We start from the raw sequence: 22,839 nt of genomic DNA, 5'->3' as shown, positions 1-22,839 counted from the left end.
TTATTCTCAGATGTGTCAAGCACCTGCAGTTCCCATACAAGTCAAAGGGAGTTAGAAGTGCCCCACAGTCTTTGGCCCAAATTCCATCTTTTCTACATTTCACATTGACTTCTTAAAGGCTTGTTCCCGCCTGCAAGCAGTTTTCAAACTTGGGGCTATTGATAGATTCTCAAAAAAGGCTTCAGTGTGCACAAATATATTTGCAGGAAAGGCTTAATGAGACACACACCGGAAGGGGATCAATAAACAGATACATCTCCTTCTCTTTTTGTCTAGGAGAACCTGGGACTTTTGTCCTACATCTCTATAACTCCTTTGAGACTGCATCCTTCAGGGAAGGCTGGAGCCAATACAACACCATTGCCATCATCAAATGTCCTTTTAATGACCTCCAAGCACTGGAAACCCATTAATCGGGATTTCTAACCTCCTTGTGGGATAGGTAAGTGCTGACGCACGTAGGAGTGGAAGAGTGAAGTGACTTGCTTGAGGATACCCATGGAGGTCAGGATTCAGCAGGACTCCAATGGCCAACACCTCCCTCCTTACCTCCAGCTTGCTCTTACCACTAGACTGCTTTTCCTAGTGGATGTTCTTTGTAGCGTAGTGGTGTTAAGGATTTCATGATGCTCTGTTTCAAACTGCCAAAAGAACTTGGAATTTTTCATCTGCAGTATAAATGTTTGAACTTTTTTAAAAAAATCCTCGGTTCTACAGGGCTGAGGAGTTTGATGCTATTTCTCTTCTGCGGTTTCACACCATCTATTATGCAGCACTCGGGACAGAACGACTCCTGCTCATTCCTGCTAATGTCAAATTAAGATGAATGTTAACTGTCCACAGTGATCATTACCTCAGGGAAAATCTAGCAGCTCGGATAGAAACTCTCGTAGGAATTACCACCAGACTGCTTCCAAGAGGCGTCAAATCAAAATGCTGGTGCTTAGTTATGACTGCCATGAAGCAATTGTATCATTCCTTTCCTATATGGATAACAGGTTTTCCTTGTTTCAGAGGGGTAGCCATGTTAGTCTGAATCTGCAAAAGCGGCGAGGAGTCCTGTGGAACTTTATAGACTAACTGAAGTGTTGGAGCATAAGCTTTCGTAGCATAAGACCCACTTCGTCAGATGCATGGTCTTTGCCCACAAAAGCTTACGCTCCAACACTTCAGTTAGTCTACAAGGTGCCACAGGACTCCTCGTCACTTTTGAAGGGTTGCCTTGTTAGACCAGTAATATTCAGAGACATTTCAGGAAACAAGGAGAGAAGTAGAATAGTCGAGAAGCGAAGGCACAAAACTGATTCATTCTCTACCACTGACACCTGATGTGTTCACAGTCAGTTCACTTAACTTCTCCGTGCCTCTGTTTCCCAGCAGTGAGACAGTCTGATAGAAGCACCCTAGGCTGCAATAGCTACTGTACTTTATTGCAATGTCACATGTGCAGTAGGGATGTAAAATCCCATTTTAATTAGTTAACCAGCAAAACGTTAAGTTTAACTGATTAACCGATTAAACGGGGCCAGAACCAGCATGGAGGGGCTGGAGTAGCCCTACACCTGCAGTGGGCCACAGGCCTGGGGATGCTTCCCAGATACCAGTTAACCATTGCCCATTAAGATCCCTAATATGCACAGCATATGCAAAGCATGCCTGGTTTGGTACTGAAATGACCCCCTGATGATGAGGGTGTCTGAGTGAGGGAGGAGAGACCTTTCTGCTGGTGAAACCCCACATCATATATATAGTAGCCCAGAGTCTGAGAGTCTGTAACACCGAAATGCTGGCTGTTCCCTCTGGGGGGCGCTGTTGATTGAAATGCTGGCTGTTCCCTCTGGGGGGCGCTGTTGATTGAAATGCTGGCTGTTCCCTCTGGGGGGCGCTGTTGATTAAAATGCTGGCTGTTCCCCCTTGGAACAGCTGTTGCTGAAATACTGGCTATTCCCTATGGGCGGCCCATGCTGCATGGGAAGTGCGGGGCCCAAATGGCTGCTTGCGCTGCTCACTCCCCAGCAGTGGCCTGGCTGAACTGCACAGAAGTCAGTCAAGTGCCAAGGCGGGAGGAGAAGGGGGGCAGGGCAGTGATGTGCGGTGTGACAGTGGCTCCAGGCCCCGCCCCCTGGCCGTGAATGTCACCGTCCTGCCCCCCTTCGCCTCCCGCCGTGGCGCTCGGCTGACTTCTGCACCGTTCAGCCAGGCCGCCACATGGGAGCAAGTGGTGCAAGTGACCGTTCAGACTCCGCGGTCCCCCGAGTGAGAGGCAGGAGGGGGAGGAGAAGAGAAAAAGAGAGACGGAGAGAAAGAAGCAGGAGGCGGAGGAGAGCTGAGAGAGAGTAGGGGGAGGTAGTAGGAGGAGAGAGAGAGAGAGACGGAATGAGACACTGGAGGCTCAGAAGAGAAAACCAACGTGGAGGAGAGACCTGAAAATCCCGTCTTATGACGGGCTAATTGGCTAGTATATGCTATAATCATGAAAACAGGCAAAAAAAACTTCTTTCTTACCTCTTACACCACAGATTTCTTTGTTCTGCTGAAAAGCTCTGCCAGGATGCTAAGTGCTCTGAATACCAGGGCTAGGTCTACACTGCAATGGTAAGTCGGAAAAAGAAACGCAATTCGTGGTGTGCAAATTATGTCTCTTTTTCCGTTTTACTGTCAAAAGAAGCTACACGGCACCAAATTCTACATGGCACCAAATTTCGGAAAAAAGTGCTCTTTCGACACGTCCCTTATTCCTCGTAAAACGAGATTTACAGGAACGATAAAAGAGCGTATCCGCTTTTTCAAAAAAAAATTCTGAAAAAGCAGACATGTTCCTGGGACACGGCGTTGCTTTTGTAGGATACTGGAGGTATCCCAGAAAAGCAATGCAGTCTAGACGTAGCCCAGGTCAGAAAACAGCAAGTCAGAAACAGAGATTTCTTTAATAGCTTGGAGAAGATTGCTTCCAAATGTGGAGAAACGTTTCCTTCCTGGATAGCAAACACTGTGGGTATGTCTACACTACGAGACCAAGTCAAATTAAGAAATGCAACTTCAGCTACGTAAAATGAGTAGCTGAAGTCGAAGTTGCTCCGGAGCTGTCTACACTGCAGGAAGTTGAAGAGAGCACACTCCTCCTGCAACTTCTCCTGCTCCTCATGGAAGCAGGGTTACTACCATTGACCATAGTGCCCCTCTCAGTTCAAATTAGCTGTCTTAACTAGATCCACTAATTCAAACGCTGGAAGATAGACAGCAGCAGTTTCAATCTTCCTCTGCAGTGTAGATGTACCCTGTGTGACCAGGAAAAAAAGGGGCATTGTTACCCACAACCGGCTATCTCCTGGAGTTGCCTCTGGGACAATGGTTCTATCTATAAGGAAAGCGGAGGGGAAGGAGACCTGTAGAAGTCAGTCTGCACTCTATGGATGACAGCCTGTGCCCCGGAGTTGTGCATCTCACTGCAAACGCTCCCCCACCAGCCACCACCAGGATGCATAGATGTGGGAAACAGGTTAGGAAATTCAGAACTTTTCAAATGATTTTATCTTTAATGAGCCCCAAGTGGCAAGTAGAGCTGTCAGGCTAACATCCCCAAGCCAAGCGATGAGCCTCAATCCCTCCCTGAATTCACCATCTACTTGTTCCCTGACGGTCACAGTCAGAACTTTATTTGCTTCTAGGTATGCCTGTTATAAGAAGAAATAAAACTTTATCTCTTTGCCTATGAAGGGCAAATATCTTACATAGCGATCACAACTACTAGGTTGCTATTAGGGATGATACTTGCCCTAAACTAAATCCAAAAAGGACTGGGGAAAGGCAGATTTAGCCTATACCTGACAGTCAGCTGCTTATAATAATGAGACCAAGATTAAAAACAATGGCTATGATTGGATCAGATACTTTAACAGATGACACCTTTTTTCATTGACACTAGTTCCATTTTCAGAGGCCATAGGTCTAAATACATGCAGTAATGCACGTAGGACCTGCTTCTGCAGAACACATGCACACAATGAATGTAGCCCCCCACCCTCTACAATGCACCTAGGACCCCAAAACACACATGCAGGCAATGCACATAGACCCTAGCACCACAATGCACACCCTGCAGAGGGGCTCAGAGGAGAGCAAAAAGCTCCTACTATGGCTCCCCTCAAAGCTAGCTGAGAATAAATATTTTTCGGCACCATCCCTCTGCTGCCTGGATCCTGCCCACTGTGGCCCCAAGCCAGGCAATGAAGTTGAACATTATTGATCCTCCAGTCCCCAGGTTGCCTGGGCTTCAGCTGCACCAAGGCAGTGGCTGCTGCTCACCCTCCCGAAGCTCCTGGTCTGGGGAGGCTGGAGACTCAAGTGGAAGGGGTGGAGCTCGGCATTTGCCTCCTCCAGCGCCATGCCTCTCAGTGTGAACCCAGAGAATCTTCCAGGGCAGCTGCTCTTTCCCTTCCAGGCCTTTTCCATGCAGGATCCATTGAGGCTCAGCTGCTTGCTAGATCGGCATGAAACCACGGGAAGCAGCAGCCAGGCCGTGAGGTCTAAAGTATCAGTAGCCTGTGGATGAAACCCAACTCTCCAAACTTAGTGAATGGACTTGTTCATTCAGATTCATTCCTTAACAAGCCCCATTCCTGCCTCATGTGCTGTCACTCATTCCATCACCAGTGTCCCCCTTGACCCCTCCATCCAGATCCTGGAGAGGGGCCCCACATGGAGAGGAACAGAAGAACAGAGAAGTCAGGAAGCAATGGAAGAAATGATGGATGTGTCACAAAATGAGTGTATCTACGGTACTAATGAAAATTCACTGGGATTCATCTGCGACTCTGCCTGCACACCCCTCCCTTCCCAAACTGGCCAGCGCAGTCATAATAGAAGATATTTACAGAGCACGTAGCACAAGGGCACTGGGGCACTTCCCCATTCAGCAGCATTACAAGCAGCAGAAAACAAGAAAGGGTTCCAGTTGTGATTTAAAAACCAGCCGTGCAAACCAATTCAGCCTCGTATGTACACAGAGTAACGTCAGCTCCAGAAGCATTCAGCGCTTGCAGACATGAGGGACAGGCGTTCTATTTAGGGCAATCCAATAAAGCTGTACTCTGACCTTAAAAAGAATGGAAACATATGGGGAAAAAAAGCAGATCAGAAAGCTCTCCCGATCCAATATTAATGCATCAAGCTCCCATGGTGCACATATTTATTTTGTCAAGCTGTCAAAAACGGCACCTTGCTGAAATTCTATGAAAAGGCCGTTGAACGAATATGTTTTGTAGCTAGAAAGATATTCCGTGAGTCCTGATATTAAAAGGAATCTAAATGCTGCCCAAATACGTATCAAAAGGGTTTCATTAAAAGTTTTTTGTATCAAAGGGACAACACACACAGGTGTTTGGAATGGCCAATTCCATACTATGCAACACACCAGCGTGGCATTTGACACTACATAAATGGATCAACACTGGTTTTTAATTTTTGACTGAGTGCTCAATAACAGGTCAGAGTGCTGAAATCCAGTTTAAATTCACCACTAGAGTTTATGAGGATTATCCATGAAAAGAAAAAGGGCCTTTTGCTTTTCACGTCCTAAAGATCATTTTTATACCATCTGTGGCTAAAACCCAACCCTTTCCACCAGGGATATGGAAATCCTAGTCACTAAGGATGTGAATGATGAACCAGTTAATGGATGATGTTTACTGGTTCCAATTAACGGGTGGGGATTGGAGCAGCTCCCCGATTCTGCTGCTCCAGCCCATCTGGAGCTGCCCCCGTCTGCAGTGGGGTGGCTGCAGACAGAACCTGCTCTGGCTGGGCTCCCCCTTTCACTAGTTAATCAATTCAACAGGTTTTTACATCTCTACTAGCCATTGGCGAAAGAGACAAATCCCCTGTAGAATTAAAGTAGAGATGTCATTAGAGCCAGCTCAACAACTTCTGAGGCTCTTCCTGTTTCTGCAGCTGTCTGGTCCTTCCATTGGAAGCTCGTACCATTCGAGCTGCCCTTCTGACTTCAAAGTGAGCGCTGCACTGCAGGTAAGCCCCACTCTCTCGCCCTCCCCTCCTCTGCCCATTCAGAGTTCCAGCTCAAGGACCAGGCATTGTTTCAGTCCTCCATTAGCCCTGTATTTTTTGAAGGGTGGGAGAGGGGAGGTTCGATGGGCCGTAAGAGTTGTGTGGCCCTGGGCTGGCTCGCCACACACATCTAGCATCAGCAAGGGTTACAAGGAACCGACCCCTGAACATTCCACAATGACAACTCCAGTGAGGACTGCAGAGACCTCTCACCTGCCTGAGTCTCCTGTCTAGCATCTTGAATTGGAAGCCTCTCTAGGACCTAATGAAAATCACAAGACAGCATGAAAGCAGAAACTGAGCATTAGGGACAGCAGGGACCCCGAGCTGAGGCTCCATAGGTCAGTGCTGCAGCAAACAACAGCTTAATTAAACAGAGCAAGAGCAGCAACTGATAACAGTCTTTCTGGAACAGGTGGCACGGGGTCTGTGTCTCCTGGTGTTACCTTAGGTGCAGCACACCAAGGGTATGTCTAGACTATGTGGCTCCGTCAACGGAGCCATGTAGATTAGTTTACTAGACATAGGAAAATGAAGCGGCGATTTAAATAACCGCCGTTTCATTTACATCAAAATGACCACTGTGCTGTACCGATCAGCTGTTTGGCAGCACAGCGCAGTAGTCTGGGTGCTCCGCGGTCGACAAGGGAAGCCCTTGTCAACCGCCCCGATAAACCTCATTCCACGAGGCATAACGGGGTTGTTGACAAAAGCTTCCCTTGTCAACCGCGGAGCGTCCAGACTACCACGCTGTGCCGCCAAACAGCTGATCGGCACAGCGCGGCAGCCATTTTGATGTAAATGAAGCGGCGATTATTTAAATAGCTGCTTCATTTTCCTATGTCTAGTAAACTCATCTACATGGCTCTGTCGACAGAGCCATGTAGTCTAGACATACCCTAAGAGAGCTAGCAGGAACCACTTCTCCTTTGTTCCAGGTTACTCAGCCACACCAGGACCAACCAATCTGGGAATGGGCCATTTCAAGGGAGATTAGGGAAAGGATGATGAAATATTTCACAGCTAATGGCTTTGTGAAGCCTTCCATTCTGCCAAGAGAACTTGGGAAATTTAGCTTCACCTTGCAGAAACTTTACAATGATAATTTAACCTGTGGAAAGAGTTGATGCTGAAGCCCCGGCTAACAGAGCAGCCTTGTGGAAATTGTCACATGATGGGACCTGTCCAATAAGAAGATAAACTCTTTAATCTTGTTGCACAGTGAGATTAGATGACCACTGGGTAAGGGTTAGGAAAGAAAAGAATCAGGTTTTCCAAGGGAGAATACCGTCTAGCCGATGCCTATAACAAGTTAATCCATTCTCGTGTCCTCCTTTTTTTATAGCTGTGTGCAATGAAGTCTGAGGAAATAAGCATAGGGTTGGGAGTTAGGAGAGCCTGAGTTCTAATCCTGACTTTGCTACTGACTTGTTGTGTGTCCTTATTCATATTACTTCACCTCCATGCCTCAGTTCCCCAATCTGCTACATGGGAACAAAGTGAACAGACCTGACCTTTGGGGGTTTTGTAAGGGTTCATTTGTTAATGTCCTTGAATATGTAAATGTATTATTATTGAAGAGAGCCTGCCAGTCTGTTAAGAGTGAAGAAATTGATCCAATCCGGGCATCAATATGGCCGTGTCCAGACTCAGGGGGTTTTTCGGGAAAAGTAGCCTTTTCCCGAAAAAACTTCCCCTGCGTCCAGACTCAAGCCGCGTTCTTTCAAAATTATTTCGAAAGAACGCGGCTTTTCTTTCGATGGCGGTAAACCTCGTTTCACAAGGAAGAACGCCTTCCTTCGAAAGTTCTTCTTTCGAAGGAAGGCGTTCTTCAATGTAAAGAGGCCGTCTTCGAAAGAGAGCATCCAGACTCGCTGGGTGCTCTCTTTCGAAAAAGCGGATTTTTCTTTCGAAAGATCCGCCTGCAGTCTAGACGCGATCTTTCGAAAGATGCTCTTTCGAAAGATGCTTTCGAAAGAGCATCTTTCGAAAGAAGCCTGCAGTCTAGACATAGCCTAATTGTATAACTGTCTACTCACACAATAACTTGACCACAGATCATGTAAATACTCATTAACTATTATAGAGGGTTATTTTCCCTGTTTCTAAGATGGAACCTGACTGTGACAGATCACACAGTATTACAAGGGAACCCAGATATACAGTATTTGCGAGGTTTCTTTATAATTATTTAGGTCCCTGTCGTACACTCCTGAGTCAGGGCCTCTTAAAACTCATCACGTCTTTCGATGCTTGTGAATATTTCACAGCACCAGCAAAGCACCAAGTTATCCGTCAAAGCTGTAGTCAGTCTGTTGTCCTTACACAGCAGCACGGACTATTCAGCTGGCTTAATGAGACCCATTCCCAGCACAGAAGCACCACTCACATGGCTTCACACACAAGACAAGCGGATAATGCAGCAATTCCCTCTGCTGCATTTAGAGATCCGTGCTCACAAACAAAGCGTGTGACATCTCTCCCAATCCAAACCAAGAGTCTCCTTGCTCATGACCAAATTCAGAAGCTGTTACAAGGCCCTAATCAACATAGTCTCTATGGGGAATTTTAGTTGTCCCAAGAAGGTCAGTCATAACTGCATCAAGAGGATTGTAGAGACAGCTGAAATATATGAACGGCTGACTCCTTGCTTTCAGTTACAGCCAGAGTTTAGTCATCAACACCACTGTGGACAGGGTTGGTCCCTAGATCTGTGGTTCCTAAAGATGAGAGGCATGTCTCCCAGAGAATGCTAAAGCCTCCAGATACTACTCTCTCAAACATCACAGTTTCTGTCAGCTATATATACAGGTTCCAAAAGCCCAGGCCTCTCTCTGGAGTGCCAACACATCATCTCCGGCTGCTCAGGGAGGAGAAAGCAATGCAATACACCAGCCCCTCAGCATGGCTGCCCATGTTACAACCCTGCTTTCACAGCCTGCCCCGCATGTTCTGTGATGGATTAGCAACAGCTGCACAGCATGGTGGCAGAGCCCGTGGCTTACCTTGTGATGATGGCGAGGTGGGGAGGGCTCATGCAGGCCCCCATGAACAGCACCACGTTCTCGTGTCGCGTCTGCCTGTAGGCCATCACCTCCCGTTTGAAGGCCTTCAGCTGGTCCTCGTTGTCCCTTTCAATGTCGATGAGGCGTATGGCCACCTCGCCGTGCCAGCGCCCGTGGAACACCTGTCCAAAGCGCCCTTTGCCGATCAGCTCCCCGATCTCCAGCTGCTCGAAAGGGATGTCCCACTCCTGGAGGAAAATGCTCGTCTGGCTGGCCTTGCGTGGGAAGTTGCGAGCAGAGAGGAGAGAGAGGTTCATTTCCTCAAAGTCGTCCTCAGACTCTTCGGCCTCATCGTTGCCCTCCTCATTCTGCAGGGAGACAAGTGGAGCGGTGTGTCAGAGCAAGGATCAGACAGCCCCATTCCCACTGCCTCTGTGCGTGCAAGAAGCAGGCACGAGAAGGGAACGTCTGCTTCCATTACTTGTGCATGGAACACAGCTGCTAACAAGGTTGCCATTACCAATGATGCAACCATCATGCTCCCAGCTATGCCGTGAGCTTTTTGCCAGCACATGGGTTTGTAGGAACCCAGGCATGGTCAAAGCCACACCCTGAGAATGCCCTGTCCCCACCTCTCACCTCTCCCTGATTCTTCTTCCTACTCTGGTTAGGTGGCAGATGGAGGATTTGGAAGGGATCACACCAACGTGGCACTCTATTAACCATGTGGAAGAGAGCCTGCCTGGAGAGGAGGTGCCAAGTCTCTGCTGAGAAGGGATTAGCTTGTGGTATAGCAGTGCTTCTTGGAAGCTGCTTGAAAGTGAGGCCAAGAGTGAGAGGCTTGGGGATTAGGGCTAACAGGGGACACAAGCAGAGCTCAGGAAAGTTGGGTGACATGAAAACCTGCCACAGCCCAAACTCTAGCACTCCCTGAGCCAGAAAAAGAAACCTACCAGATGCACATTGAGAGCACCAGAAAGTTCACTACTGACTGCGTGGATCTAGCTGCTCTGTGCTTTTGGGGCAGTGGAAGGGGGAAACGAAGCATTTGTTTTGCAGGGAGTTGCCATGGAAACTTGCAAACAACTGTTCAAAGCAAGAAGTTGAAAAGCAACAGAATATTTTCTCAAAGAACTCTTCTGACACCAGCACTGGAGCCTACAAAACTCAGCCTCGCCTGGCTAAGATTCCCCAGTATTACTGCAGTGCCCAGAGTGCTGAAGTTTGAAACACTCTCCAAACTATCCAGAGTCCATTTCTTTATGAAACGTCTTAGTACATTCTGTGTAAATCCCCTCCACTCATGCATGAAATATAGCTCTTCCCATGCAGACCGAAATAAATATCCATTACTGCACAACATTTTTTATATGGGTGCAGACTGCCTTCAGTGCGGCTGCAACACTGTAAACAAGAGCAGAATTTGGACCCCATAAAAAAAGTCCCTCAAGTGAACAGTAAATAGAAGATCAGACTAACACATATTATGAGGACAGATAGATACTTGAACCAATCAAATATTATTCACAAGTGACTCTTGCCATTGTTCATTGTTAATTAATTGAAACAATTTGTCACTGCAATTAGAGCACTCTGGCAGATACACACATTACAGTGATGGTTAGATGCAGGGGACAGATAGAACTGAAGTTAGATGCCTTTAGAGACTATGCTATTGCAAAAGCGACAAGGAGTCCTGTGGCACCATATAGACGAACAGATGTTTTGGAGCATAAGCTTTCGTGGGCAAAGACCCATTTCGTCAGATGCATGTTAGTCTATAAGGTGCCTCAGGACTCCTTATCTCTTTTGCAGATCCAGACTAACCTGGCTACTCCTCTGATTTATGCTATTGCAGTGGCTTTTAGGTGGAAGACACTTGAGTATTGTGGTGATGTGCACTAATATATAACCCTGCTGTAGACACACAAATTCAAGGCCTTTCAAATTACCAGGGAAAACTAGAGGGATTTAGATCAGAGTGTGTCCTATACGATTTTACTAATTTCTTTCGGTTCTGTGACACATTTGCGTCTGATCCTCTGCTCTGTTGCACTGGTGTGACACCACAGAAGTGTTGCACTGGCATAAAATCCATGCAACTGAGCTGAGAATCAGGCCCTTTGGCTTTTAGGATGGGATTTTCAGAAGTACTTAAGTGACTTCAAAGCACAAGTGACATTGAAAATCAGTGGAACCTGTGCTCCTAAATCACTTAAGAGCTTTAAAAAATTGTTTGGACATGCCCATTGTATGTATGCTCTGCACCTGATATGAGCAGACCAGCCAACCTGGTATCTGTAATCAAAAGTTAAAGTCTGTGTTTGCCCCCTAATATCTTGCCGCCTGCATGGGGATCTCCGGGGGTTAACAGGCCATCAATTCACCTTCCAGACTGATTTCCCATTTGTTCCCACTGCTGTTCATGGCAATAATTCTATGAAAGCCAGCAAAGGTGAGAGTAGAATCAGATCTATCCATTAATTCAATTACTGGCCAGTTCACAGCGGAGATGCAAATTTTATGCCAGTTTCAGTGTAATGCACTCTGAGATGTACATAATATAACGGTCTATTAAGCACAATGCTGAGACCAGCCAGCTCCATATAATTGTCTCTGAGAAGCGATATAGATCATAAAAGGAGGCAAGATGCCAAAGCAATAGGCCGTGGCAGGATCTTATTTTAACAAAATTCGGGTCATAAAGTTTTCCTTTCGTTCTGCAAAAGAAATAAAAGGCCTGCAGTATCCTGTGTGTCTTACCTCAGATGTTGGTTCCACTTCAATTTGAAGCAATGGATTTCCTTCAAGGCTGTTAAAAAGAAAACAAATTAATATGCCACCATGTGCCTGGAGAGTTCCTTCTGTTTCCCGGCACACAACACAGCCACACCAGAAGAGGGCTGGAAAGAAAATCAGCACTCAGAAACCTCAGGCTTTCCACATCTTGCAGGCATGCTAATTTCAAGAGACAGGTCCGAAAAGAATCCTCCCTGCCATCATGTCCCAATTAACTGCCCTCCTCACATTAAGAATGTTCCAACCCCAGCTGCGTGACTCAAGTTCATCACCAATTAATATAACAAAGGGATTAAGAACCAAAGGAGGCCCGGGTCCTAGGAAGACAGGACAGTGTTCTCTAGCACAGATGCTGGAAGACGAAGCTGCAATGAACCCTTCTATTTGACATAAGAGAAAAGCAGATCGTTTTTGATTGTCATAATTTTAGAATCTCTGGGTTACCAATGAGGGAGAACTTTAAAGACTTCCTATATAGCTGAGATACCAGCTCCCCATTGCACTTGGTAGGCAGGACTTGGAAACAGAGACAACCTTTGTAGCGCTGGATTTAAGTATGAGGTAACTACTAGCAGATGGACCCGGCATTGCTCGGGTCTTTAACTGAAGGCCTTTTGGGGATTGTTTTCTGGAAAAAAAAATTAAAAATGTACACACTTGATTTCAATTATTTTATTTTTAAAAACCAAAGGAAAATGAAGGCTGGAATGAAGGTTGATATGTAAGGAGAGGCTTAGAGCAGAGGATTAGGAGGTGTGGGGAGAGTTCAAGGCAGGGGGTGACAACCTCAGAGTAGGGGGAAGGAACTGGGGGGTGCAGAAATCAAGGCAGCTAGGAGGTGTAGGGCTCAGGGCTCAGGACAGGAATCTGGGGGGGGGGGGCAGTTACTGGTGTCACCTGTGGCAGCGAGAGTGGCCATGCTCCCTGGCCAGTGTCTGCTCCCAAGGAGCCATGGCTGCGTTCCCTGAAGGGTGGCTCCTCCCAGGACAGGGCGGATCCGGACCCGCATGCTTGTCAGATGGGAGTTGGGGTTCTTTGGCCCTGCCTCAACCTCCGGTTGCCCGCAGCCTGTTGGGGGAAGCAGGACTCTGCGGGCTGGCTCCACCCTCCAATGGTCTCGCCACAGCCTGTCTGGGGGCGGGGGCAGGCTCTAGGCTTGGGGTAGCAGGCGCGCCTTACCCAGTCTGGAGGCAGGCAAGATAGCTGAGCCCCAGCCCTGCTGGCTACAATTTGTGTTGCAGCTGCCCCCGGTGACCACTCTCTGTATTACATCTCTCTTCTCTGCCCCCTCCCATTCTATGTTATCAAAACCAGCCCCATTCCTGGCACGTCCTTGTTTCCAAGCACAACTAAATCCAGTGTTACACTGGCATAAAACCCTTGGTTTAAGTTAGGCTAAGAGGAAGCTACCTACCAAATTTGCTACTCCCTAGCTCTTACAGTTTAGGAGGAGTTCTTGAACAAACAGCCAAACAGATGCAGACAGACAGACACACTCTACAATACAGCTACATAGATAGATAGTGCCCTGAGTCTGACATCCTTAATGCTAGCTCCCAAGGGCCCTGATCCTGCAAAGGCCAGCCTTTACTCACCTCAGTAGCCCCACAGAGCTAACAGGACCGCGGAGGTACTTAAAGCTTTGTGGAGCATAGAAGAGTGCCAGGCACTGTATAATAACGACTGCACCATATCCTATGCCCCAGGTGAGGTTACACAAGCAAACTCCTATTGACTTGAGGGACTTTGCCTAAACAAGGACAGAGCAAACACCGACAGAGGTGTGTGTCTAGACTACAGGATTTTGTCGACAAAACTATACCTGCATCTACACTATCGTCGAGTTCTGTCGACAGAACTCAGCAGTTTTGTCGACGGCGGTAAACCTCATTTTACGAGGAATAACGCCTTTTGTTGACAGAGTTCTGCCAACAGAAAGCGTTATTGCATCTACTGTCCTTTGCGTCTACACTCTCATGTCGACAAAGCAACTTGCTTTGTCGACAGAACTGGATGTAGTCTAGACGCTCTTTGTCGACAGAGGCTTTGTTGACAGTATCAGTCGACAAAACCTCTGTCGACAAAAGCTTGTAGTCTAGACATACCCTGGGAGCCTCAGGGTTTGGCCCGGGAACAGTCTTATCAAACTGGAAGCCCTTTGAGGCAGGGCAATTTTTTTGTTCTGTGTTTGGACAGCACCTAGCACCATGGAATCCTGGTCCATGGTAGGAATTCCCTGTGCTACTACAAAGTCAACAGCAAAAAAATAAGTATTCATAAGAAGGCATTCACAACAGAGCATGAGTAGTAACAGCAGGGATAATTCACAGCACCAAAGTATGACAGCACTGAAAATAGTTACAATGGAGATTTATGGTGAAAGTAGGAGAGCAAAGTCTTAGTTAGCCTAACCCAGACCTCTTGGGCATTCATATGCCATAGCCTTTTCCTGACTCTCCTCCTTAGTTCAGTTGCTATTAGAGTATCAGAGACCATTAAAATATTTGTTTCTGCAAATTACTGATGTGCACTGCTTGGTTAGAGCTCAGTGAATTATGTGCAGTTGCCAGTTCAATCCTTCACTCAGATGTTACTGTCAGTTAAATGCCCCGCTCTCTCTATCACAGGCTGCTGTATCAGTTTACATCCAGTGAAAAGTCTTTGTTGTGTCCTCGTCTGCATGCTGTGTTCTTTGGTCATTCCTTCACACTCCAATGTTAGGTATTTTACATTTCTGGAGTCTAGCTCTCATTTATGGCAAGGCTACTTTGCCAGAGCAAAGGGGTCCACGTGAGTGAGAATCAAACCTCAAGAGTTAAAATGTAGTGGGGAAAACTTTCAGAGGATAATTTTAAGGTAGGATTTGAGCATCCTGCCATATGCCAATGTGCATTTGGAGTAACTGCACTGAAATCAATGGAGTCAGAGTTGCCCAAAAGCAGTGTAAATGAGAAGACAATCCTGATACTATAATTGGCACACAAAACAACAAAAATTACACAGATGAAAACTATATCAGACTAACACAGAACCATGTTGCTTTCGTCTGTTATAGCTGATGTCGAGTCAGTTAAGCAGCTTTCTGCACCCTGCTTTTAATAATAGAAATCATCATCATCATCATAATACCTATTCTTTAGTGTACTGATTAGATCTTGCTTCCCATATCAATTCAGTGCTTCTCAACTACTCTGGTGGCAAATTCAGAGTAACATCAATGATGTCAATGTAGTTACTTCAGATTTTCATTGGTGTAAGTGTAAGACCAGAATCTGGTCCTCAATTTTATAAATTTAAGAGCAGGTTAGACAGACACCTATCAGGGATGATTTAGATGGTGCTTGGTCCTGCCATGAGGGCAGGGGACTGGACTTGATCTCTCGGAAGTCCCTTCCAGTTCTACTATTCTATGATTTTATACATTCTCCACATGTCTGAGCCTATTTTACTATAACGTGCCTCTGATGTGAATGTGTTTATTCATGTACCGGAAGGCGGGAGTGACAGCTGTACATCCTGTCCCACAAAATCTACACATGCTTGAGGGAAGCAAGGGGAATTTGGGTGTAAGATCCCCATCTCTTTCCTGCATTGGCTTGAGCTGCAGAGTGGACTTTGATCTTTAATTTCACTGAGATGCAAGCTATCAAATAGCCACTGGGGCATTATTTATCAGGCCAGCAGCAGCTCTGCCTTCATCATTGTATAGCCTCACTTGAACAGAGATTAAAGACGGTCAGGCATCTGGTTTTTTTAACGTTTGGTCAGCGGTGAAATAGGGCAGACTCCCTGCTGCCCAGGGTCCATGCTACTCCCAGAAACATCTGGAATATCCGAAGTCCCTGCGATTCTGATGTGCAAGGGCAGTCAGGGAAGTTCTGTGCACTGGTCCTGCCCCGATCACTGCCTCCAAGGCTCCCATTGGTTGGGAACTGCAGCCACTGGGAGCAGCAAGGGTGGCATTCTTGGGCACAGGTAGTACGTACTGTGCAGTCACCTTGCTGCACTTCTGCCTTATGGCAAAACACGCCATCCTGCCTTAGCCCTGCTGTGCTGCCAACCAGAAGCTGCCTGAGGCAAGTGCCACCTGGCCTGAGGCCACACACCCCTCCTTACCCCTGCCCCATGTCAGAAACCCTCACACATCCAAACATCCTACCTGAGCCCGCATCCCCTCCCACATCTCAACCCACATCCCAGCCCTGAGCCCACTCCTCCACCCCAACCCACTGAGTTCCCTGACCCCCAACCCAGAGCCTGCGCTCCCTCCTGCACTCCAACCCCCTGGCCCGGCCCTGCACCCACTCCAAGACTCTAAACCTCTCATTTTGTGGCCCTACCCTTAAGCCTCCCCAGACATCCCTGCCCCACCCAATGATAGTGAGGGAAGGTGGGCAATGAAAGAGGGGAGTGGAAGCCTCAGAAAAGGGGAGAGGCAAAGGCAAAGCCTCAGGGCAAGGGTGTTCAGGCTTGTGCAATTAGAAGGTTGGCAACCATTAACCCCAATGCAGTTCTTTAGCCCTCCCAAGAGGCTACCGATGTATTTAGAAAAGTGTGGGCGAGCCTGATAGAAACTACACGTCTGCTTGGGCTCAGATCCTATCGGCTACATTTCTGAGTTATATAACCCCTGAAACATGGAGTTTATAAAAAGGAATTGCGACATGAAATGTAACAGCGCTGCTGGGTGCTGCTATTGCAGCACTGATCAGAGCATTCGGCAGGAAGATCTTAGGGAACACCTGAGCTAAACAAGTAAATCAGCCAGAAGTAAAAGCAATACCAAAGATTCCTGAAGAAAGCTTTCCCTAGCTGTCAATTATATGCCAAGTTACAGGAGTTCTTGAAACACCTACTGCAAACTTTAGGGATCTTCACAAATATTGTTCGTAGTGCTGCCTTTTATTAAGGTTATCCAAAGCTTCCTGTTTTCAACTGTATATAATTTTGCCAAACTTTAACCATTTTGCTGAAGTTTTCCATGCTAGGTGTCTGCTTCAGACTGCTTTTTTGTTTGACTGTTTTTATTTGAGACAAAATGGCACAGCCTTTTCTGAGAACAAGCCTACAGAAAAAAAATGTTTTGGCCATGGTAAAACAGTATTGGAATCTTTTCTTTGGCCGTCTCTAGCAACCCTGTGCTTGAAATAGGAATTTGAAATTTAGGAGAATTCTGGCCTTTGTGTCAGGAAGATGCCTTTAGCTGTCTCAAAAAATCCACCCTAATTTAGCCAAATTATAAGCCTTTGGAAAACTGTTAGTTTGCACATATTCAGAATAGACTTCTTAGTTTTTTTTAGCACCTAAAATCTTTGAAGACTCCATCTTCACTGAGTATACTCAGGTTTCTCACAACTCCTAGTGTAGACCTGATTACACATGCACCACCCCGCAGACCAACCAGTCCCCCTAGTGGGTGATCTTCAGGAAATGGGGCACAAGAGAGTCAAGAACACAATGTGTGGAGGAAGTTCAAAAAGACAAGGCAAAAGCCCCACTTACATTGGACTGGAATGCACTGGATGAAGGATAACTTGAGGTGCTCGGGTTGGTGTCTCAGGCACAACGTCTGAAAACAAAGGAGAGCTCAGAGAAGGAGAAACACTTGGTAGAACAGAGCGGTTGTAAGTTCAGTTTCCCAGTTAGGTAGTTTGTTTGCAGTAAGGTGACCATTATTTCCTGGCATTTCCCCAAGTCCCTGGCCCACAGTCTCCTCTGACTCATTGAGGAGTGACTGTGCTACCGCCAGTGGTGTCACACCTGCATACAGCAGAGGAGCTCAGACCCCGCCTCTCTGCTCAAACTCAGGACACCCTGACATCAAGTGTCCAGAAGTGGCCCCTCCAATCAAGCAACCAACCAATGTGGGGGATAACTGCCTCTGACAGGGGAAGGTCCTTCAAGAGACAGGAGACCAGGTCAGAGATGTGGAAGGAGAATAGCAAGCCCTGTTTCAAAGCGAGATGCGGGGAGGGCACTGGAAGAGGGAGGGGAAAGCAGAGAAAGCTGGCTGGGGGGGAGAAAGTGGAGAAAGAGAAGAGAGGCTGGCAGGAAAGAGGAAGTCGGAGATGAAATGGCCACATCCTGGCTCCTACTGAGTGCTGTGCAGATGCTCCCTTTCCCATGGCACTGAACCTACTAGAACCACAGGCATTTGAGCAAAGGAGGGATAAAAAAAACTACCGAGTCAGGATGCTCCACATCCCTCAGCACTTTTGAGCTTTCTTGTAGGGATGCAAAATCCTGATTAATCAATTAACCAGTTAACATTAGGTTAACCTAACGTTTAACCAGTTCACCAACTGAGCAGGCTCCTGGGCAGGGGACCGCTTCAGCCCAGGGATTCCAGCCCCTGCCCTAGGGCTGAGGCTGCCACTGGCTCCCAGCCCCCATGCAGGCAAGGAGCCTGCAGCCCTGTGTAGGGGCCCAGAGGAGCTGGAGCAGCCCTAAGGGTGATGCTTACTGGATAACCTCTTCATATCCCTACTTTCTTGCAAAAGCGCCTGTGACTCCATGCGGTACAAAGCTCTGTGAAATCAGGCCACTTCTGGGCTCGAGAGACAGACAAATGCACAGGCGGTTGGTGTTCAACAGGAAGGGAGACCCGCAGAGGATGGACAACAGACCTAGAGAGACTGCTCCCGGTTCATCTGGACCTTGTACAGGTTGAGCCTCTCTAGTCTGGCACTCTCGGGTGTGGCAACATCTGTGATCCAGCATGACTTTAGCGAGCCTGATGTGCACTTGTCATGGGTGTGGCCAAGTTTCTCACGGTCCCATAAAGTTTGTTTTCAGCCACCAGCCCTGGCTCTCAGTGTTCTGTGCTGTTAGTTAGCTCTGATTGTCCCCTCAGTGTCTCCTAGGAGCCCAGTGAGCAGTGGGAGTGCTGGTAATGCTGCTAGGCAAATTATGTGGTTCAGCACTGGTCAGGTCCGGAGGGTGCCGGACTAGAGAGGTTCAACCTGTAGTCCATAAACAACGCCAATGAGGAGCTTCTCCAGTTGGCACTGGCAGCCTTGGTGTAATGAGAAGTTTACCCTTCACGGTCACAGCCAGAGCCGCAGCCAGAAAGCAGATGCTTCCACTGTAACTTCTTGCCCTTGGCAGGTTTCTCCTTGCTTCCTGTAGCTGGCCCACCCCTCCCTCCTGCACCATGGCTCACAGCCATTTATGCTGAAAGTCACAGCAATGTTCCTCCCTAGGCTCAATAGCTCAGCTAACAAACTGCGGCAGAAACCAGACCTGCCCGGGGATGGATTTATACCTGTTTCCTGTGTACAGGGTTTTTCAAACCTCCTTCTACCTGCCTGCCATGAGGGCTTTACAAACCGGCAGCAGCCACAATCATCTCACTTATACCCGCTGGGACAGCCTCAGAAGAAACTGGCCCACTTGAAATACACTGCAAACTCATAGGTGATTTTACTTACTGTAGGGTGAAACTCATGCCTGTGCAGAAAGCCAGCCCAAAGTGCAGGCATCATTCACCTCCAACCTGCACTCTGAGGCTTAAACTTGACCCTCTGCACAGGGGAGAACTTCACCCTGAGAAATTTAGTCAAATCATAATCATTTGATTCATTTCTGGAAGGAACACATCCAAACTCCTCCCCCCTTTACATCCCAGTTGATTAAAGATTCTTCGGCCCAATCCCATGCACCCCCCAGGTTCCCTAAATGGTGATGGTAAGGAGCGTCGCTCAGGATAGTGAGTGTGTTGCTTCTCTCAAATCAAAGAAAGGTACCTCTGCATGCACTACATCACAACAATTGATTATGGTCACTTTGAAATGACTTACCTGGGAAAATGAACTGCTGCTTGTACTTGTAATAGTGGGAAGCTTGCAATGGAAAAGGGAAGAAGTTAAAAAAAGTGAGTGACAGTGCAACACAGCCCAATAAACTGGAAGGGTCACCTCTGCAAACCTCTATGTCCTGCCTCACAGAGCAGAAACCAGGGAACAAGAGACCAAAATTGGGTGCCTGATCCTTCTGTCCCACTTGGCAGCATAGCACATGGACTTGCCTTCAGTTAAATCTCTTGCAAACACAGCCTGTTATTTACAGAACGTCTATGCTTCAAGCTGGAGATGTCAATCCCTGCCTGAGGAGACAGATCCACAGTAGCTCCAGTTGAGCTAACATGCTGAAAACAAAATGTAGCCACACCAGGGTGAGAGGGGTAGCTGCCTCAAATAGTTACCTAGCCTCTCCAGCAGTGTGTGTGTGCATAACCTGCCCGTCCTGCCACTGCCAGTGTGGGTATGGCTTCTGGAGCTGGAATTCACATTACCAGCTGGAAGCCCAGACATACCCTTGGACTGTAAACTCCTAGGAGCAGGGACTGTGTTTTATGTATCTTGTACAAAGGCCAGCCCTGTGGACAGCACTTTAGTAACTCCCTCTGTTTAGAAGCCATGTTATCTATCACAATTTAACTCTCTTGTTCTACAGCCTTCAGCACTTAGGAGTTATATAGCACTTTGCTGCTGACATTTCCAAAGCCACCTGAGGGATTTGGCCATCCAGTTGAAAGCCAGAAGTCCTTTAGACTCCTTTGAAAATTCTAGCCAACATGTTTAAGGCACCGTGCACTTGTTAAGCAATTGATTAACTAATGAACACTGCATAGCAGAGAAATAGCTGGTAGATCATAAGAAGGCAGTTAAGGATTACTCTTAAAATGCATAGGGAACAGAGCTGCCTTTTTTTTTTTTTTTTTTTTTGGTTATTGCTTCTTACCATTGGAGAACAGCCAGCCCTTCCTCTCCCATTCATGTCAGTACCACAACAGCCCAGTATTTGGGTCTATACGGCTCACTGCCAAGGAATTGAGTGGCTCTATTTATAAAAATGCACCCACCACGGTCATTCCCATGGTGCATGCACACACATACACACATACCGTGTATGATATTCAGCAGCTACACTGACACATTGATCACACCACCAGTCTTAGCCCCTTATGCCCTACTCACAAGGCAAGCCACTCAGGCAGCAATGTGAGAAACCAGATGGCCCTTGCACCACCCCCTAAAGAGTGTAGGGTGTGTCCACACTGCAGTTATAGTGCATGTAGACACATCTGAGCTAGCTCAGGTAACAACAGCAATAGTCACAGTAGCACAGGCAGCAGTACAAGCTTGCTTATCCCCATGCAGGGCCCCAGGTATGTACTGCTTTCATCCTTATTGTTCTTCAAGCTCACTCAAAGCCAGCTTGGGTACATCTACACCAGTGAGTTCAGTGTAGACATGCCCTAGAGGCCCCTGTCTCTGCCCAAACTGTGTGGGAAGTGAATTCTAACCATGAACCTGTCTCTGAAAATGCCCTTCCCATCTCCCTTAAGTGATCAGTCTTGGGACTGTTGTCAACAGCCTGCCAGGTGAACTCACCTGTCCTGGGGCAGACAGAGAAGGGGGCATCTCTCTTATAGAAATATTACTTACTATATACAGCTTTGGAGAACCGCAAGAAAGGAGCTGGCCCCCAACCAGTTCAGGAGTTTCTAAGGGGGCTAAGCTGAATTCAGTTCTAGGTCTTCCTGACAGCCTTAATCATCTAAATCTGAGACACTCCAGAGCCTCCTTCTTTCACTCTGTCCCTATGGAAGGTATATTGGGCACAGCTGTTCTTGCTCTCCTTCCCAAAGTACCTGGCTAGATCAGGCCTGTGAAGGACCTTCTCTGACTCCTCAGTCTGTAGAAGCCTCTCTACAATTTTAACCACCACGCGACAGATTTGAACCTGGGACCTCAAAAGCTGAGTTTAGGAGCCTCTACCCTCTGAGCTAAAAGCCAGCTGGCTCCCAGCCCATGCTGTAGAGGTCTCTTGAGCTTAACTGTTGCTGTGGTCTAGGTGCCACTTGCATTACACAGTAACCACACTAGGGCTATGTCTACACTGGCGTGATATTGAGCCAGAAGTATGCAAAGGAAGCTAAGCGTGGAATATCGCCAAGCCTCATTTGCATATCTAATGAGCCACCATTTTTGCAGAAGAGGCTCTTGCGCCAGAAGGAGCTGTCTACACGGCCCCTTCCTGAGCAACAAAAACCCTCTTGTGCAATGCCGTTATTCCTGAAAATAATAAGCATAACAGCATTGCTCAAGAGGGGTTTTCTTGCTCAAGAAGGGGCAGTGTAGACAGCTCCTTCTGGCGCAAGAGCCTCTTCTGCAAAAATGGCGGCTCATTAGGTATGCAAATGAGGCTCAGCGATATTCCACGCTTAGCCTATTGCTATTTTGTATAAATACAGATGTTCAGTGTGCATAGGGTGCAGACTCCCAATGGAACCTAGGTGTGTGGGTTACACAAGCAGATGTCGGCCTGCAGTACCCTCTACCAGGCCTCTGAATTTTTTCCCCATTCCTATATCCCAACAGCTTCTCCTTTCTGGGATCTCTTCGCTTTCACCCACTTTATTGGGTTTGTCCAAAGCGGCAGGCTGTGCAGCCCGCTGGGAGCTATTTTGTATAAATACAGATGTTCAGTGTGCATAGGGTGCAGCCTCCCAGCGGAACAGTATCTACATGCAGAAAGTTTTCGCGTCAGCTCAAAGGCACACAAAATACGGGCAAAAGGGAACAGTGAACATATGAAGACCAGTGGAGCCCTCTTTCCTCAACCCTGAATTGGCACTTTGACAATCAGAAGGGAAGGCAGGGGGTTGATGTTTTGTGCGGCAAGAAAGGAAGCATTTGACCCTTTACAAACTGACGCCTTCCCTTCAATTCTAGCGGTGGAGGGTAATAGTAGACGGGGCAACTGCCCAGGATTCCTTAAGTCTGCGGTGCATGTTCCTCCCACTCCTCGAGTGGTCAGTGTTTTCAGCCTCAACCCCAGTTCCACAAACAGCAGACACCCCAGGTTGGAAAGGAAGGCAGGTGCTTCTGAATAAACAAAGGGCCTGATCCTCCTTGAAAAGTGCACTTAGGAATGCTCCCCGAGCAGCCTGTTTGAGAGTAGAGAT

The 22,839-nt window shown here is 47.4% G+C and overlaps 1 protein-coding gene across 1 annotated transcript in view; it reads right to left on the bottom strand.

Annotated features, from left to right (window-relative positions):
- Positions 1–22,839, bottom strand: part of KSR2 (kinase suppressor of ras 2) — a 327,890-nt gene that overhangs the window by 75,309 nt on the left and 229,742 nt on the right. Inside the window, exons 12-15 of the mRNA XM_014576141.2 lie at positions 19,667–19,708; positions 17,370–17,436; positions 11,832–11,880; positions 9,069–9,436 (exon numbers count right to left, since the gene is read on the bottom strand). Of these exons, the coding sequence (XP_014431627.2) occupies positions 9,069–9,436; positions 11,832–11,880; positions 17,370–17,436; positions 19,667–19,708 (526 nt within the window). The remainder of the gene's footprint in view (positions 1–9,068; positions 9,437–11,831; positions 11,881–17,369; positions 17,437–19,666; positions 19,709–22,839) is intronic.

Source organism: Pelodiscus sinensis, chromosome 15 (genome assembly GCF_049634645.1).
Source record: "Pelodiscus sinensis isolate JC-2024 chromosome 15, ASM4963464v1, whole genome shotgun sequence".
Lineage (NCBI taxonomy): Eukaryota > Metazoa > Chordata > Testudines > Trionychidae > Pelodiscus > Pelodiscus sinensis.
Note: the sequence above shows the minus strand (reverse complement) of the source record. Positions and strands in the feature narration are given on the sequence as shown.